Source organism: Eumetopias jubatus, unplaced genomic scaffold, assembly GCF_037043125.1.
Source record: "Eumetopias jubatus isolate StellerSeaLion01/CBP00866 unplaced genomic scaffold, mEumJub1_p1.0 scaffold_4, whole genome shotgun sequence".
NCBI classification, from domain to species: domain Eukaryota; kingdom Metazoa; phylum Chordata; class Mammalia; order Carnivora; family Otariidae; genus Eumetopias; species Eumetopias jubatus.
In genome coordinates this window covers 176,827,050-176,846,109 of record NW_028274810.1, presented here as the reverse complement: position 1 = coordinate 176,846,109, position 19,060 = coordinate 176,827,050, and the positions used below count along the sequence as shown (strand labels likewise).

The 19,060-nt window shown below is 38.3% G+C and overlaps 1 protein-coding gene across 4 annotated transcripts in view; it reads right to left on the bottom strand.

Annotated features, from left to right (window-relative positions):
* Positions 1-19,060, bottom strand: part of ASPH (aspartate beta-hydroxylase) — a 212,714-nt gene that overhangs the window by 143,079 nt on the left and 50,575 nt on the right. For all 4 annotated transcript variants that reach the window (XR_015768103.1, XM_088022826.1, XM_088022829.1 and 1 more), the window contains 2 exons: positions 3,771-3,863; positions 1,010-1,084 (listed from right to left, as the gene is read on the bottom strand). Coding sequence is in view for 3 of the 4 variants with exons in the window: in XM_088022826.1 (XP_087878952.1) it covers positions 1,010-1,084; positions 3,771-3,863 (168 nt within the window). In the remaining variant the exon portion in view is untranslated. The remainder of the gene's footprint in view (positions 1-1,009; positions 1,085-3,770; positions 3,864-19,060) is intronic.

Genomic DNA, 19,060 nt, shown 5'->3' with positions numbered 1-19,060 from the left:
TAGGTTAACGTTAAAGAAAAGATGTAGGAAGGGAAAGCTTGTGCTTGCCGAGAGAGGCAGATGCACGCTCAGGTGCAGTGGCTCTCCTGGCTGAGCAGAAGCCGGTAATGAAAGGACACGGGCTCCGAGACCGAGAAGAGCCAATGGTGAAAACCTACAGCTCAGCCGCAGTGGGTCTCCCCAGCACAGCACAGATGGAGCTGGATGGGATGCTTTACACATAACCCCCAAACACCTAAGCCTGAGTAAGACAGTTTAGCAGGCCTGCTAAAGCAGTTTCAACGATAGTCCCAGTTGTTTTTAAGAAACGTATTTTTTTCCTTTAGGACTCTCTTCAGCTCACACCAAACCTTTAGGCGTATCAGGATACCATGTGTTCTGCCTTCTTCGAAATCCCTTTGTGAGTCACATCTTGGGGTTATACTATCTGCTTTTATCAAGGGATGTTTCAAGAAACAGTCTCATAAAATCTTAAAGCATGGGTTTCTAAAGTATCATTTAATATTCTCTGTACAGAACTACATATAAGAAATGCTTTAGATGTTAAGAGCTGGGGAAATGTTTTATATTCTCTAAGTAGATAGCATGTTCATTTCCTCTCTGGTAACATAACCAACGTAATTAAAAGTTTCTCTTTTGGTGACCGCCCAAGCACGCAGCCAGGGTCCGGCCGGTGCCAGCATCCACATAGCCCATTACGGCTTGCTCTCGGTTGTGTTCCATTTTCCTCTTCCCTGTTCTTGCATCTGTTCTTGATGTATCATTGGTTTTAACTCATTTATTCTCATTTATTCCAACCATTTCTTTATTAAATCTATGCGATAATTTCCTTAACAGTAAGGCAGGGTAAGATAAAACGAGTTTAGTGCTCTTTCAGAAACACCTGTCCTCCAATAATTAAAAAACCACTCAATTATGATTTAAATTTAAAAATAATGTCTAAGTCACTTTATGTAATTAACCATTATTTGAGCAAGCAATGCACGAGAAAATGGATTTTAATTCATACCATGTTCTGTGTAGACTGCCTCATGGAGAAGGGGCTGAATTTGTTCTTCTACTTCATCTTCAATATTCCGAAGTCCTACAATGATTAAAAACATAATTAAGTAGAAAAAACCTAGGTATTAATGAAGAACATGAAACATGACATCCAGGTGCACACATTCAAATGAATATATTTGGCTCATCAACTATGCTACCTTTCATACCCATTTGCCACTTTTTTTTTATATGTTGGCAAACACAGTAAGATTGGTTTTATTTTGACAGCAGATATAAACGTTTAGCAAACACCTCACAGAGTAAAATTACTTCAGTTTCTAATTAACAAAATTCACAGTCATGATGGAATAAAGAAAAGGGGATGGGCAAAGCTTTCAGGAAGGGAAGTACTTCAGGAAGGAAATGAAGATGAAAATGTGGAAGATGAGGCCAACATACATGAGAGCACATGACAGGCCACTGTGTGAGGACCGAGAGGGTCAGAAGTTGAGGACAAGAACCCACATGATAACCGACAATCCTTTCGGCTTTGGAGAAGCCCATCTGACAGTCAGATCCACAGATTCAAATAGATATAAATTACAAAAGTCAACACTATCAGTAATGACCTTCCAACAACACTGTGCTGCTTATCGGATTACCGGGTTTGTTGAAACATCACACAACAAACAGGAAGCTATAATGACATTGACACTACGATAAATTTTCTGTTTAACAAACATCCATGTTCAGTAAATTGAAGTAGCACTAGACTTAGTATCACCCATGCTGTCACATGAAATAATGCCAATGACATCAGTTAGTTATACTGACAAGCTAATCCTCAATGACAAAAACAGGGTAAGTTCATTTGAACTTCAGATGGGAAAAGAGTTTAAGAACCCGTTAAGCTAATCACATTACAAAACCATTCCTGAAGCACAAAAAGTACCTTCTATTTTTATAGATGTTTGTATGTCACACACCATTTTTATATGTATTTGCATATAATTACAGAAGAGCCTGCCAATCTCTGTTCTTCCCTCCTCGGCTCTCACAATGCCCATGACAGCTTCCTAACCAATTCTTAGTTTTACGACTGCTGACAGCACCATCCACAGAGAATCTAATATTAGTAACTGGAGTGGATGGTACTCTGCTTCTCTGCTTAACCCTTTAATGGCTTCCTCAGCCCGAACACAGGAAAAGAGGAAAATCTAAGCTCCTCAGAACAGAAGACCTCCACAATCTAGCCCTCACATGCCTCTCCAGAATCACCTACCTGCACTGGCTTTGAACTCAGTGAGTCCACCATGCTGTTTCACCTTTCCATGATTCTGTGATATTCCCCCTTTCCTCTGGGAAGGATTAGGAGAGGCAGAAGCTAGATTGCAATGAGTTAAAAACTGAGTGGAAAATAAGGCAAAGAAAGCAACTGTAGATTCTTTTTTCAAAAATCTGGCTAGTACAGGGCCGGGGACTGGAGGGCAGATAGAAAGTACTGTAGGGACCAAGAGGGGGTTTACTTTATTGTGTTGTAATGAGAGGTATGTACCTGGGTTTGTAGGATAGGTAGAGAAGAAAAAGAAGCCAAAACCCTAGATAAGAGAAAGGCTGAAAAGGCAACGTTTAAACTAAACCAAACACTGCCAAGAAGTTGAAAAGGATATGAGTTGAAAATAAACTGACAGATTTAGAAGGACAAGTTATCAGTTAAATGTAGAGCAGTATTAACAAAAATTTAAAAAGGAGAGCTGAAACGAATGGCACAACATTTCAGAGTAGGTATTAGCTTTGAAAAACAGTATTTCTTAAATTATAAATTTATTTAGTGCAAAGCAGTATCTGAGATGCTAAATCCAAATACACATTTAATTATAAAACGTTAAAAAAAGTAGTTTTGCTCGAGTTATGGTACTCTAAAGGATTGGGAAGGAGAGAGTAAATTCTAGGATTATGTTTGGAACAAATAAAAAAAATCAGAGCAGCATACTGATCTTAAAAGGGAGAAAAGAAAATCATTATTCATACAGTGACAAAACCAGCCAGAGTACTTCAGTTGCTAGTAAATATGCAGTGTCATACCAAACCCTTCCAATAGGTGGCAAGATGAAACCAAATTTTGGAGAACGGTTAGGTAAAGGGAAACCGTGCAGCAATTAAATAGTACTTTGCAATAAATATCACAGCACAAACAGGAAACACTAGTAATAGATTTGAATTTCATTTGCCAATTTATTGACAGACTTTAGGAGTTTTCCTTCTGTGGGTCACAGCCCTTGGGTGACTATGGAGATCTCTGAATTCATCTATGCATTCATGTGGATGTACAAGAGGCCTCCCACAGCATCAAGTGGGGGTCTGGAAAGTCTCTGATGGAGAAAGGAGACCATCCTATTAAAAAGACTGGGAGTCCAGTAGGCCTCCGTTAGATCTTGGAACCGACCATGACAACACTAGGGTACACTATGTGTCGAACTGTGCTTTCACTGTAAGAGGTTCTGGAACTGGAATCCAGATACCTGGCATTTAGTTCATGATGTTCCTAACTGTGCCACCTCCGCTGTGCCTTTGATTCTTGATCCCCAAAATTAAAATTATCCTGTGTAAATTTTTACTAGAAAACATTAAGTTTACTCCAAAATCTCAGGAGAGAAGGAGAAAAAAATACTTCATTTTCCATAAACATTGTGACACAAATTATGGGTAAAACATGATTCTGGAAATTGCAAACCAGAGAGCTGGCAGGATGAGGCACATCTGGTCAGAGGTCGAGGAGAGCTTACCTGAATCCTCGGGGACCTGCTCCTCCAGCCACGGGTATGGCTCAGCTTCTTCCGGTGGGACTGTTGGCTTTGAAGTAGATCTTTCTTTAAGGCCTGCATTTTTATTCACAAAGTTAACTTGAGTTTTTTCCTTTTTTTTTTTTTGACATATTAAACCAGGAAAAACGATATTCTCGAACACTTCATCAACAGTGCAAGTAATTCGGTTTCTCAGACTTCATACTCCGTGAGAATGTAGAGATGCTTCAAAACTCAAGTAGGCAAACAGACTGCTCTGTAACTTCACGTGGGCCTTGAACATCTCTTTTCCTAAGTTAACCTTTCACTTAAAAACAATAAAACAAAAATCCTTGCTTAAGCCTTCACGAATCTCTAAAATAGAGTCATGTCTGCTCTTGCCAAAAGAAGTTCAATATGAGTTCAAGCTCCTCGTGTTCAGAAGTGATTAATTGCTGCTTGAGCTCTGAATCCAGCAGTAAGACAACTAAGATACGCTTGAATTTGTTTGCCTGCCACATTTTGATTTTTATATAATTACCTGTTCTTCTTGAAAACTATAGTTAAAAATGAGAACAAATCATACATAACTATTTACAAACTTCTCAAGGTACCACTTACAATCATACTGTTCTATAAAGAGCTAAAAGACATGAAAACAAAGATATGTGTGTGTGTTTTTTTAACGTCTTAAGGAAAATAAAACATCGGGGTAAATAAACATGAAATCTGATTTTAAAGTCAACACCAGTCTAAAATCTATTAGACTAAATGATTTCTTTGATATTCTATATGAAGAGCATTAAAATACATCCTCTACTAAATACAACTCTTTAGAAAACTAAATCAGGTCCCAGAGTCTGTCATTCCATTCACCAGCTCCTGGCTCTTTGTTACCCCCAGCGAGAATCTTGTACCAACAACTGTTACTAGAGGGAATGTGTCATGCATGTCAATGGCCTAGAGTGGAAAGGTCAGTACAGAATTGAGAGGCATTTTTCTTTTCCTGAGCACTTCAGACCACTCTTAATGTACATATGCTACTGTAATCTGCAAAACTCTCCATGTCTTTTACTTCTTTTTGATTCCTTGTATTTTTCCTGATTCTTCCTTTCATTTTTCCCCCATTGGCAAAAACACACTCTCACCTTCTTCTCTCCAATCCTAAAGAGAGTGAGGCAGAGATACACAGGATTCTACCTCATCACTTCTATTTGCTTCAGTTACTTACCTTCCACGCTATACTATCAAAACAAACACCAATGGATACAGCTGTGTTCTATTCCTAACTGTATAGTGACTTCTAACTATAATGTAGATTTCAAAGGGAATACACAAATAACCACAGATCCTACACGTAGTTCAATTTCAGGGGGTGATGGGTAGAGACGAAGGCCTTATTAATGCAACCCATTACATTTCAAATTCCGAATTCAGGACTGAAAACTCCCATGCTCTTGCCCATTTAAATAATCTCTTCTTGTGTCTCTCAATTGTTAATGGAACAGTCATGAAACTATTCATTGCTACGTTCTGCTGAATGAATAGGGTAAACCTTCCGAACTGTGTCATTTAATCTTTGTACTCTCAGCACCTCAGGAAATGCCTGGCACATAACAGGTGCCCAGTAAGCACCTGCTCAAGGGCTGAACACCCCCAATGGTGCGGCTACTCTGCTAGTTTCAATAGCTACAGAGATCCTCTGTGGGACCAGGGCTCCTTGGCCACACTAGGCAGGCTAAAGGCTATAAAGGTGGGAAAGGGGACTCAGATCAGTTTCCTACTATTACTAAAGAGATTCCTATCTGTGCCCTGGCATCCACCACTACAGAGCCATGGGACTCATTTGCCTGGAGCAGTCCCAGGTTCTGTCCGTTGTGCTGGAATCATTATTTCTTCCTCAGAAATATCTCAGTTTGGATGAAAACCCACAGGGTCATTCTTCACTAATCCTCGATGCAGCAGGTTTTCAAATTATGCTCCGTGGGTTCAGTGGTTCAATAAGCAGTGAAATATTTCCCCGACAAACAATAAAGATTTACACTGCCTGCAAATCCCATTCTTATTAAATTTCAGGAAGTTTCATTTGAAAACAATTTTTGATGTGAGAACTGTTTGAAAGCTACTAGCACATCAATATTTAGACATATGGTTCTCATAGTCAGCTTTCTCTCTATCAACTGGAGTTGTCTCTAAAATTGAAATCGTAGAACCACAGGAGAAAGCAAAAGCATATAACAAGAGAAAGTATTGAGCAGTTTTCTTTTCTGTCCAAAGTGGCAGTTGAATTGTAAATTTATTGATACTTGGTCACAGCTATTCTCCAGAGGTGAAATCAGCATAAAACTATAATGTAAACTTCAAAAAAGCTGAGGATCACATTAATATATCTCCTTCCCTAGACCCCTATAAACTTTCTAAAATTAAAAAAAAAAACCACATTCTAGACTAATTCTTACTAGTTTGATAAGCCATATGGAAGAATTAGCCCTATATAAGCTTTCATTCTGGTGTTTCGAGAAATTATATTGCCACCCAAGTCTATTTTGATCCGTGAATAAGTGTTCCTCAGGAAGTAGTGGTAAGTCCAGGTCTCATATAAAATTTTGTAAAATTACTTTTGCAAAAGTAAAAACTAAACAAACAAACAAAAATACATATAAGGTCCAGTAGTAATCAAAGGAAAGGTTTTCAAATTGGATTTATGATGAGATACAAATGGCAAGGATGTAGCCCTGAAATAAATACTCAAAATTACATTATGAAACAAATGTCATCACTTTTGATGTTCCTAGGGCTGCATACAACAAAACACCAACTCACACTAGCTCAAGTGAAAAAGAAATTTATTGTCTAATCTCACAAGGAGTGCAGAGATGGGTGGGCTTGCTCTCAGCACTAGCTTCACCCTCACGCTGTCCATCGGGGCTCCCCTAGCTGCTCCTCTTGTGGACTAGAGGACGTCCAGAAGCAAAGAACCACCTCCTGCTCTGCTTCTCTTAGGACTTGAGGAAATCTTAGCTGGAAGCAGAAGCTTCCAGCAGTCTTCTCTTTCAGCTTTAACATTCAAAACCAGAACCCATTTCCACTTCTAAGCTGGCAAAGGGAACAGGATAACCATAACGCCTGAAAGTAATTATCTAGGGTTGAATGAAAGTTGCAAGTCAACCACAACAGCTCCTGCATGATTTGAAAAATCAATTAATTGCCTTAAAGCATACCTTGTTTTTAGTTCTTCGGGCGCATCAGAAAAATTAGGAAATTAAAGAAAAGTCTGCATTTAATAAATATGATTTTTCTTACAATTTTAATTAAAAATGGAAGAAGTTATAAAGTAAGTGATGTGAGCACTTTAAGTCAACCATTCATAGCAAACTTGTGTATCTGACACAGTTACCTCAATCCAATATTAGCTTACTTCTTTCACCCGCTACCCTACTATACCTGAGAGCAATGTGAAATAAATGTATTTTCTTCCCATCTGTATGTAGCAGTTTAAAACTTACTAAATTGCATATGGTATTCATTCACTCAGCAACAATTTAGCACCTACTAATGCAAGGCACTGTTTTACAGAAAATGAACACTGAGAAGCCCTACTTCTCATAGGGAGGGAAGAATTTAAAAAAATAAGAAACCTGAAATGTTTAAAGTATATTGAATGGGGAAGATATGGGACAGGGAGTGCCAGGCCATCAGGGAAAGAGGAGAGGCTATCTCCGGTGAATTGATGAGGAAGGGTCTCATTGATAAAATGTAAACGGATTCCTGACGGAAACCAGGGATGTGGCCCTGTGACTTGGGCTGGGGAAGAATGTTCCAGGGAGGCTCTGGACCAGCAAGTACAAATTCTTCAGCTGGTCTGGGGTGAGGGGGAAAGCAAAGTGCTGGGAGAGAGGAAGAGCCACTTGGCCAATGCAGCTAGAGAAAAGGAGCAAGGGCGTGAGAATCAGAAAGGTCCTGGGGTCACCGGATCATGGAGCTATTCATTCTGACTGAAAATAAAGGATTCATTTTTCCTAAGAGTTCCATACAAACCAGTTCCTCGACAAAATCTGGGAAAGTAAGAATGGCAAATAGGACTTCACAGACTAAGCCCATAAAAGCTAAGACATTTTTAAAAAACTGGTTTATCAATCTTTGGCTTACTGACTCAGTAGTGTAGAGATTGAAAATTTTGATTTTTTTTTTAAGATTTTATTTATTTATTTGACAGAGAGAGACACAGCGAGAGAGGGAACACAAGCAGGGGGAGTGGCAGAGGGAGAAGCAGGCTTCCTGCCGAGCAGGGAGCCCGATGCGGGGCTCGATCCCATGACCCTGGGATCATGACCTGAGCCGAAGGCAGACGCTTAATGACTGAGCCACCCATCTTAGGTTACTCCAGTGGCTGTAATTCAAAGGGGAAGAGCTCAGGACTGCTACTGCTTCAAATGCAAGTAGTCTAACAGTATAAATCAATATACCCCAAGAATAACCCTAATAGCTACATGATCTTGAGAAATATTCTGGAAAATCAATAAACCAGAAAGACGCACATACTGATTGACCATGCTAACGTCGTTGTGGCTCCTTGCTCGTATAATCAGCCAATACAGATCTTAGCAGGTATCCCAACTGCAGCCCTGTCAAAGTTCTGCCAGAAACTAAAAGAGCTGCCCCATGATACACAATAAGAGCCATTCCAGATTCAAAGCGTCTTCGCACGACCCAAGATCAACAGACAGACTGCAGGAACAGGATGATCTAAATCTCAAAAGTATAAAACTGCCAAAAGGGTTCCTAAGAGCTTGGGTTTCAGGACCCCTGAAGGGTCTCCACCAAGACTGGAACGCAGTGGGCTCGCTGGAACGTCTGCAACACGAGACGGCGTACAGGAGCTCAGGTTCATGAACCAAGAGGGCTGCTGCTGAATTCCATCTGAATCCCATCTTGAGTGCATTACTACTGATTCAGCTTGGCTTTCCACAAGTATGAACAGGGATAAAACTCTCACCTTAGAAGGGTTTCAAGAATTAAATGAGAGAATTTAAACCCAGCAAACATACACCCATGTTTTCCCCACAAATTAATTTTTCCCTTCGTTTCTTCTAAAAGAGCCGAATTTACTACCTTCCCTGCACACGTACAACAGGAACACAGTGATCGGCAACGTCCAAGGTGGTTACAGCATCCTGCAATTACTGCAGAAACTCCTATGTCTTTCTTAAAAGAAAAAATTCTTTTTTTTCTTCTTTTTAATATTACTCAATAGTATATACATATCTGAAATATTTTTTACACGATCTGTGCTTTATGTATTCATCATTCAATAAACATATATTGAATGCCTATTATGCTGAGCTTTCGTGATAGGTGCTGGACATAAATCACAGTCCGGTAGGAAAGCAAAATCCAGCAGTGAAGCAAAGTGATGAGCGTGATAATCGGGAGACACACAGGCCCCCAGCCTGGGAGGATCGGAGAGAACATCAGTGGAGACGTGATGAGTCAGCTGGCTCCCCAGCAGAGGTGAAACACGGCCCACCAAGTGGGCAGCACTGGCATTAGCTGGCTCGGGTTCATTATTTTCTTCCTCAACCCCTTGTTTATATCCTAACATTTCACTATAGAGACTGCAGTTACCTTGTCACTTGTATCCCCAGTGCCTAGCACAGCCTGGTATGCTGCAGGTACTCAGAATATTTGTTGAATGGATCTATACATGCAAAATAGAGATGACAAAGCACATGGGTATTTATCAAAAGTAACAAAAGCCTTACGTATAGGTTTTCCTAAGCTTTAAGTATATGTCTTCCTCTCATCTCTTAGGATGCAAGAGAAGTAATGTTTGAGGCAAGGAAGAGATAAATGACGGACCTCTAGGATGCACGGATGCTAATGCAGAGTGATAAATACACATACAGTGAAATCAAATGAGGTGTAAAATGAGAACAAAGAAGAGGAAAACAGAGGACTTTCTGCTTTGTAGGGCTTACAAGATGGAAGCTTTTGTGAAAATTGGTTTCTATGTAAAAATGATATCCAAACCGGTAATAAACATCTAAGGCACATGGTTTTGTCTACAGGCAAACAGAGGAGGAAGGACAGGAGGCTGACGACTGTTACTGGGGATCTTTTCAGATTACTCCCAAACAAGATTTCCCTGAGAATAACACTTAGAGATCTGCGACATCACACCCACCCTTCCGTTTCCTAAGAATGAAAACTTTCTCTTTAGCTAGAACAGGGGGGAAATGAACAAAGTGCCAGCTCTTTATGCAGGTCCAATACCAGCTAGTTCCCACAGCCACATGAAGGAAAGGTATTATCTTCAATTCACAAATGAGGAAAACCGGCATTTCCAAGATGCAATTAATAGTGAAATAATCCAAGTTATCAATCTGGAGAATTGTTACCAATGGAGAATTATTCCAGGAGATGGAATAGTGGAGAACAGAGGAGAAAGGAACCAAAGCCAGGAGATGTGGCCCAAGTCACCAGACCCATTTCACAGAAAATGATACTACAGTTAAAGCATTTAAAATTTAAAAAATCATACCTGTGTACTACTTTTATCTGGTTTTTTCCCCAATGGAAATATGTATAGGGAGTCCTTATTATCCAAATAATCATTATTAAAACCTCTGAGGGTACAGAGTTGTATGACTAAGCAGGTCACAGCAGTATAAAATACTTTCTATGAACCAATTACTTATAGAATGAATCCTCCTGGGTTAACTCAAGCATTCATGCTGATGAATTTATGTCAATTTATCTGTCAGTCTCTCCCTTATCATGAAATGTTGATAAGACCATTTATACACAATGCAAATCACCCACAAAATAAAACCAAAAATCTTGTAAAAAAAAAAAAAGGTAGTAATAAGATTTCAAAAAGGTGATTAGTAATAATGTTAGCAGTAACTAAAATTCACACACAAAGTCCTTAACAAATGAAACAGACATTGCGCATCACAACAAATGAAGAAAAAGAGATGATATAGTTCTTCAAAAAAAGTAATCTAAATATTAAAGGATAAAAAAGATTCTTGGAAAAACTGATAGGCTCCCAAATATTTTTGTAAAACTGACCATCTTTATCTTTACAGTGGCCGTGCCAGTCATGTGAAATACTATCCTACAAAAACTTAAAATTATGACAGTAATGTCATTTTTCAAAACCTGATGTATCATCTCACAGGGTAATTGAAAGAACAATTTTGTTTGTGATATGACAAACTTACTTTCTTAGTATTTCGCTTTCACTTTTCAGGACTTCTTCTGACTCCCAACTACTTTGTATTAGGAAATTTTTGTCCCTGTTTTTAGATGACTTTTTAAAAAGGGTAATAACCTTTCTGGTTTTAATTATCCTTAGATAACAATATGAAGCAGCAGGAAATAGAAATAACTACGCTCCGAATTAAAAGGTGAGTACAAGTCACAATACAAGCACAGTTTTAAACGCATTAATCATGAGCAAAGTTTCTCCCACACTGTTTTTAGTTGAATAGTAAGTGCCAATGCAATTAGATGGAAGTGTGACCTCAGCTTCAATAAATTCAGCTGAAGCCTTTATTTACTGAAGAAAAGGAAAGAAAAAAGGAGGAAAGAAAATAAATCCATTCCCAGTTCATAAAAACTCTTGAAATTTATTTAAATGCTTTTAGTCGAGATGTTTCAATTTAATTCTTGAGCTGATAGTCAAAGGAAAACTATGACAGAAGTAAAATATTTCCAAGCACTTTACCAAATGGCAATAGATAATGTGAATGTGCCTATGCTGATGAGGTTATCCTAAGATTCTTTTCCCCTCTTTTTCTTAGAATTTAGCATTTATATACTTTATCCCACATCACTTTTGTCTCTTAAAAACCAATGTAGAAATTATTAGAATGCCCTCGGTAAATGCAAATATAATTATCAGCCCTTCTCCAAGAAAGAAAAAAAAATCTGTAGAAAAAAGTAACTTAAAATTTGGTACATGAATTAAAAAATCAATCCATTTATCTTAGCGGCAAGATCTACCATCAGGATATATTTTTAAGATGTTGTAACTTTTATGTGCGTGGTGAGTAAATGTTTTGCTTCTTGTTGTGGTCAGTGCTCAGTTGGAGCCTCCCTCTTCTCCTCCCAGAAGCCCTCCTCCCTGCGGGAAAAATTTCAAATGGTTTAGTGGGACCCATTCCAGCCCCCGCCCAAAGCGCTGTGCACAGAAGCCAGGCTGGGAAGACTAACCCAACCCCAACTACAGGACTGGTCACAAATGGTCAGCAGGCCTACCCAGTGCCGTTGCAATTCTCCCAGAGCCGTTCCAGAAAACTGGCTCTTTGCACTAGGATTGTTCAAATAGAAAGATCCGTCTGGGGCTTGTTGAGGGCCATCTTCTTCATCAAGTGGTAGCAGCTCCATATAGAATAAAAAGTCAAGGAAAAGCATCAGCAGAGCCAAGACTTGAGATGAAAAGTAGGAAGAAACGCAGCTCTGATGACAGGTCTGGACTTGGGATCTATCCACCTGAAGCTGGTGCCCCTGTATCTGCCAACCAAATGAGCCCTAACATTCCCTGTGTGGTTTACAATGTTCTGGTAATCTATACAACAACAAAACCCTGACTAATAGACACATGAAACCCCAAGAGAACACGTGTTACAATTTCTTTGAGCCATAGCTTTTGAACAAGAAAATAAGAGGATTGGATTAGCTAGATTGGGTATTATTCTCTAGGATTTCCCACTGGCTATAAAATTCTGTCAGTTGGCATTTTTGTCCACCAAATGTACTGCTTGATTTTAGGCAGGAACGGTGATAGCACATAAGAAAATGGTACACAATACTTTTAGAGACACTGGCACTTAATGCTTATTCATTTCTGATTTGAAATATCTTCAATTAGGCCAAATTCTCTGTTTTTAAGCTCTCAGCAAAAAAAGTTGAAGAATTATTATTTTTTAAGATTTATTTATTTATTTATTTATTTGAGAGACTGCACAGTGGGGAAGGGCAGAGAGAAAGGGAGAAAGAATCCCAAGCAGACACTGCTGAGTGTGGAGCCTGACATGGAGCTCAATCTCACGACTCTGGGATCATGACCTGAGCCGAAACCGAGCTGGACACCTAACCGACTGTGCCACCCAGGTGCCCCTGAAGAATTATTTTGAAAAGGTAAAAGCTCTGTGGCAGCACTTTTGATTCTGTTACAACAAATCAGGCTGCTCTTCTCCAATTCATAACTGAATCTCACCAGCAGTTGCAGTTAGAAATTTGAGACTTCATTCAGAGGACAGCACAAACCATTTGTAGAAATGTATTCTTACTGAAATTTCATTTCATTAAATGTTTTCTGATTAAGTTCTGATCTCTAGTTAGATCTCATATTTGAAGCTCCTTAGAAATGGTAAACCATAATACAATCAAATATGAAAAACAGATGCCACTCCACCGAAATAAATGAAAAACTGTGTGATAAAAAAATGAAAGTATATCCTAATTTGAAATACTTAAAGTCTTGTTATTTCTCTTCTGAGTCTGTAAAGATATTATCAATAAAAGTGTTCTAAAACTGTTCTTCTAAATCAAATTCTTTCTTTTATTCATGACTGCATCCAGAGTTCTCAGAACAGTACACGCTGCACTTGAGAAACTTAAGTGTTTACTGGGTGACATAAGCAGGTGGGGAGGAGTGGCAGAAAGAGAAGCGAAGAGGGTGAGTAGCCAGGAGGCCTGAAGGGATGGAGGAGGAGGTAAAAGAGCCAATAAAAGAGTGGGGAGGAGAGACTCGGAAGGAGAGAAAGGGGAGGGGAGGGAAAAGGAGCATCCAGGGAGAAGCCTGACCAAGGGGCTGCCCCTGACAGACTGAGGGAAAGAGGACCCCAGGGGCTGCCACAGGAGCCTGAGGAGAAAGAGAGAGAGGATGGGGAAGGAGAGGGGAAGGGGTGAGGGAGAAGGGCAGGTGAAAGGGGAAGGGAAGCAGGGAAGCGGGAAGGGAAAGGAGAAGAAGACAAAGGGTAAAGGGAGAAAGAAGAAAACCTCCCACCTACCTGAGCATCTGTCACACCTGAAAGGCACTCAGTGTATACACACTGTGGGAAATCTTCACATTCTTATTTAGCTCCGATGAAAGTATTCAGTCGATTAATATGTTCATTACAAGTCATATTATATATATACACTTATCTGGATACATGATCAATAAATTAATAAAAACAAGCTATTACATCACATTTTTATTACATGGTTTTAACAAGCATCATCTTTTAAACCGAGATGCATAAGACAGCGCATCTAAATTTCAAACCATTTACGTACTGAGCACCAATAAATACATTCAAGGGCTACCTATCTGACACATCTTCCCCAACTGGAGCAATACTAAATTTTCTCTGCCATTTAGCAGCAAATCACGACGAACATTACCATTTCCTGGGATGACGATATTAGAGCTTTCAGTTCTTTCTTTTCTGGTTATTTCCCTTGGCTGAACTTCTCCCTTCCTTTGCGTCATCTTTGTCTCTGGACACCATTTTACCAGAAGCATCCTTTACATTTGTGGACTTTTTCCTACTTTCCTTGGCTTCAGCACTTTTGTCTAGGCCCACATTCTCCTTCTCTCTGTCCTTTTTCCCCTTAGGAGACTCTTTCCTGGATGTGTCTGCACCAGGGATTTTCTTATCCTTCCGGTCGCCCTCCTTTTCTTTCTTCCCCTTTTTTCTCTCTTCGTTCTTACTCTCCTTCCTTGACTCAGGTTTCTCTTTTTCCTTCTTGAGCTCTTCTTTAGTGAGTTCTTTAACTTTCAGGTTTTCCAATCAAAGGAAAAAAAGTTTATTGAAAGCATCTCTTAATTCACAGGACAGTAACTTAGTGCTAAAGTCTGGTCTTTATCTCTCCACACACATGAAATGTTCATTCAGAAAGTGACTTTCATCCCCTAGTTTTAAATTGGTTAAAAACAGATGTAAACCTCTACAAAATATCAGCTACCAAAGAAATGCCAGAAACTCGCCATTGTATTTTTCCAGCTTGAAATAGGTTATGACTTGTTTTAAAATAAGGCTAACATGCAATATTATTAAAATGAATCCATCCATAAACTTTACACAAAGTGTTAACAACTCACATTTCACAATTATAATGACATAATTAAAGGAACACTGGCAACATTAAGAAAAAAAATTTCCATAACTTACAAGTATCCATACAAAGATAATTTTAAAACTTTTAGTTCTAACAAAAAATCATGTCCTTAAAAGATTTGTGCTTACAAGCCTTGAAAACAAATATAATGCACAGATGAAAAAGTAAATACCATTTACTTTTCTTAGCTAAGTAAGAAAAAAACAATATCCACGAGTGTGAAATTTTAAATTCATTATCTATAGTACTTAAAATGACAAGTAGACATTCTTGTCTGCTTATATTCAACATTATGAAATCAGTATTCCTTTAAATATGTTTTCCTGTTAATTTATGTAGAGCCACTCAAGCCAACATGTGGTCCAACCATGCTCATAGGCAGGGGAGCAATTAAATGGAATATACAGCTAATTCCAAATCTCGTGTAAGACCAATCCTGCTTTCAACCTGTTTTACATAAAGTTTAATAGAGCTGCTAGCAAAAGCTTTGAATTTCACCTTCTTGCTCCCTCATTAGGAAATCTAAAAGAAGCAAGGTATTTGCTGCATTACATAGCATCTAAGCAGAAACAAAGAAAACTAAAGATTTCTTTAATAAAATGTGGAAGATGTTTAGGTCCATCAGAATCGTGTAAAATTCACATAGCTCAAAATGTATTCAATTCTTCCTGAAAATCTTTTAAAGACCTTCTAAAAATACGGAATAGCATTCATAAAGAAGCAACGGTCCGAACCCTCCCCTACATCAGTGCTGTTTGTACAGACCCGGATCACGCCACTGCCAGAGTGCTTATGCAAGGCTGTATGATCTTGTTCTGCACAACTGTTACAATATTAAATCTTTAATGTCTGATTCATCTCTCCAGATCAAGAAGTATAAATTCTACTTCGTCAGCCATTTATCTCATAATTAGTGACATAAGAATAAAATGGTAAAAATGGTTCCCTCCCTGGGAGTTATTCAGATGGAACACAAAGTTAAAACATTAAAACTCCCTAATCTTAAAATTAAAATACAAATCACAAAACCCTGCAAGTCACAGTCATAATGTTTTACCAAAAAACAAACAAACTAAAAACAATATGCCAAGCACTTGAACACAAAAGAATATTACAAGTTAATAAAGAAAAACATGCACTTCTCCCATGCCCCTGTCCCTAAAGGACATAAATATTGATATATGAGCAAGAAAACCCCCAAAGATATAAAAAATAAGGCTCTAATAATAAGCTGTTAGCCTACATATGATGGTTGACAGGTACAGTGATTTTTAAAGAATTAAAATACCAAAACACAGGAAATTCTATACCAACGAAATGCAGTACCCCAGATTATAAATCTAAGTTTTCATTTCATTGAAAACTGCAAGTGTGCTCACACTGGCTTTTACTATGCTCTAAGACAAAATGTCACCAGAGCTTCTGAAGAAATGAAATCAATCAGTGAAGAATTCAGCTTTTTTTCAATAGTAATTAAAAAATTCAAACTAAGAAAGCTTTTAGGTTAGACAATAACAAGTTTAGATATAAGTTTATATGTAGTATAATATCATGATATCATTATATGTTTTTAGCTTAAAGACTGTTGCAAAAGTTTTGATATCACAAAAAAGGAAATAACTTAAAATTATAGGCTTGAGGCAAGAAATTCTTTAATGACGTCTTGATAAAACTACCACTGGCCAAAGGTGCAGCCCAAATCAAAAAGCAATTGTCAGCATTAGTAACTGCATTAAAGTATCTAGAAAATGTCATGCAATTTCAAGCATCAAACTTGATTCACTCAAGGCTAATTTGAAAAACAGAAAATACCTTTAGCCTTAGTTTTTCTCTTGGCTACCCCACCAGGTCCTTCTGTTGGTATTTACAAGATGAAAATAGGTTATAAACAGAAAATACTAAGGGATTTAAAAACCAAGTATTTTTTTAAAAAATAATACAATAAATATCTATAGTTAAAATCAATGCCTCTATTAAACAAATTAAGTTAAACTCACCATTTTAAAAACACACACCTTTGACACATAAATATCTATCATTTAGATGTCATTTTGAAACCTTACTTTCACTATAACAAAAAATGCACTGCAATCAGCTTACTGAGTCAGTCAACTTCATGACTTGCCATAGACCTGAAAGAATCATGGGCTTTAGAAAAACCCAATTACAACTGGAAATACCATTTCCCACTCAGCTGTACCTGCATCACCAGTGGCCGCCTGCTCGGCACAGATGACCCATTACAAGCACCACACATGAAAAGGATCGGGGGACTTCACTCCCCTACTCAATCGTCATTGCCATCCAAAGAAAGGATAGCATATTTTGATAGAATTTTAATCTCTACTGTTTGAAAGATCATTGCTTTTTTCCTCCATGGTCTCAAACTTTCTTTATAAAAAGAAATTGTACAAACAAGTAAGAATGACACCATCATGTAGGTATATGTTAATTTTTTTACCCTTCATCCAAAAACATTGCAATAGCTTTCTATTTCTTGTCTTGGCAAATAAAAGTTCTGACAATGGGTTTAACCTCTAACAGGCGTCAATACCCTATACCTCGCAATACACTCTCATTCTAGCCACGCTGTATTTGGCTTCCCAGTCAACCGATGTTCTCAGTTCTATCTCCTGATCACATAAATGCTATTTTATACTCATGTATCAGCAAACTTTCCAAGGTGGCATTCCAAGTTGCCAACCCACTTCCTAGGCTCTTAAGAGTGGGAGGTGTGGTGATTACTGGTAACCTCCTGTGGGGGCAGCACCATCTGTCACCCAGCAACAAATGACTACCGTTGTACAAGAAAGCTCCCAAGCAGGACCCACTCTGTGTTTTTCAAAACCCTAATCACACCTCCACTTTCAGCATGAGGTGTTTTCACTCCTGTTATATTAGTCAAATCATCCCCCATTCCTAAATTCCTTTCTCTTTCTCTCTCCATCGCAATTTGTTTCCATCACATGAGACAGTCCATTTGAGAATGGCAACTTATTTTGGCTGAAAATACCATTATCATCAGATGGTAGCTATACGTGTCGTGAGCATAGCACAACATGTAGAGTTGTCGAAACACCATGTTGTACATGTGAAACTAATGGAATACTGTGTGTCAACTACACTTCAAAAAAAAGAAATATCACCATCATTATTCTGGAAAAAAGTATTAGTGTATGTCTTACTACTGACTCCATTTAAAAAAGAACTGTGAATTAACTGTTTCATACGGCTATGTATACCTGTCCAATTACTTATATACATACAGAATCATAACTTGTGGGTGTGTGTGACAAATCATTTTTCACAGATAAAACTTGAATCTTTCCTAAACTCTATTAAAAATAGCATGCCACCTTATAATACTGAATGCCATCTTGGACCACTCCCCATTAAAGTTTATTTTAGAATCAAATATCAAACTTATTCTTGTAATACCAACTTTTAAATACATGGGCATTATCCAATGTGCAAAAGAAATGAGCATAAAACATTAAAATGCATGTTTAATGTTGTTCATGTCCCTCTCCTGACTCCTGCATGTTCTCTCAACGCATGCCCAGATTTTCCTGTTAAAAAGCAGAGTGGTAAGAATCATAATCAGACTACCCAACCACCAAAGCCCACTGTTATGATAGAGTCAAAAGAGCTATATTGATGAAAAGGCTAGAGTTGGGACGCCTGAGTGGCTCAGTGGATTAAGCGTCTGCCTTCGGCTCAGGTCATGATCCCAGGGTCCTGGGATGGAGCCCCGCATCAGGCTCCCTGCTTAGCAGGGAGCCTGCTTCTCCCTCTCCCTCTGCCTGCCAGTCCCCCTGCTTGTGCTCTCTCTCTCTGACAAATAAGTAAAATCTTTAAAAAAAAAAAAAAAGGAAAGAAGAGAAAAGGCTAGAGTTAACTTTGACATCAATAAAATATTAGATTAGCATTTGCTTAGTGAAACAGGAAAAAATAATGAGTGCTTTATTTAAAACTTTTCCAGGGATCTGGGCACAAATCCTTAAAGTGAGACATACAATGTGCAATGCACTGTACGAAATTCCAAAGCATCAACTTTAGCTAAAGTTGATGAACTTAAAGAATACAGTCAATAAGCTTTCAATGTTTTTGACATAATAAAGACAGAGCTAATATTTAAACCACAATGATCACATCCAGCCTCAGAAAGAAATGGTAGA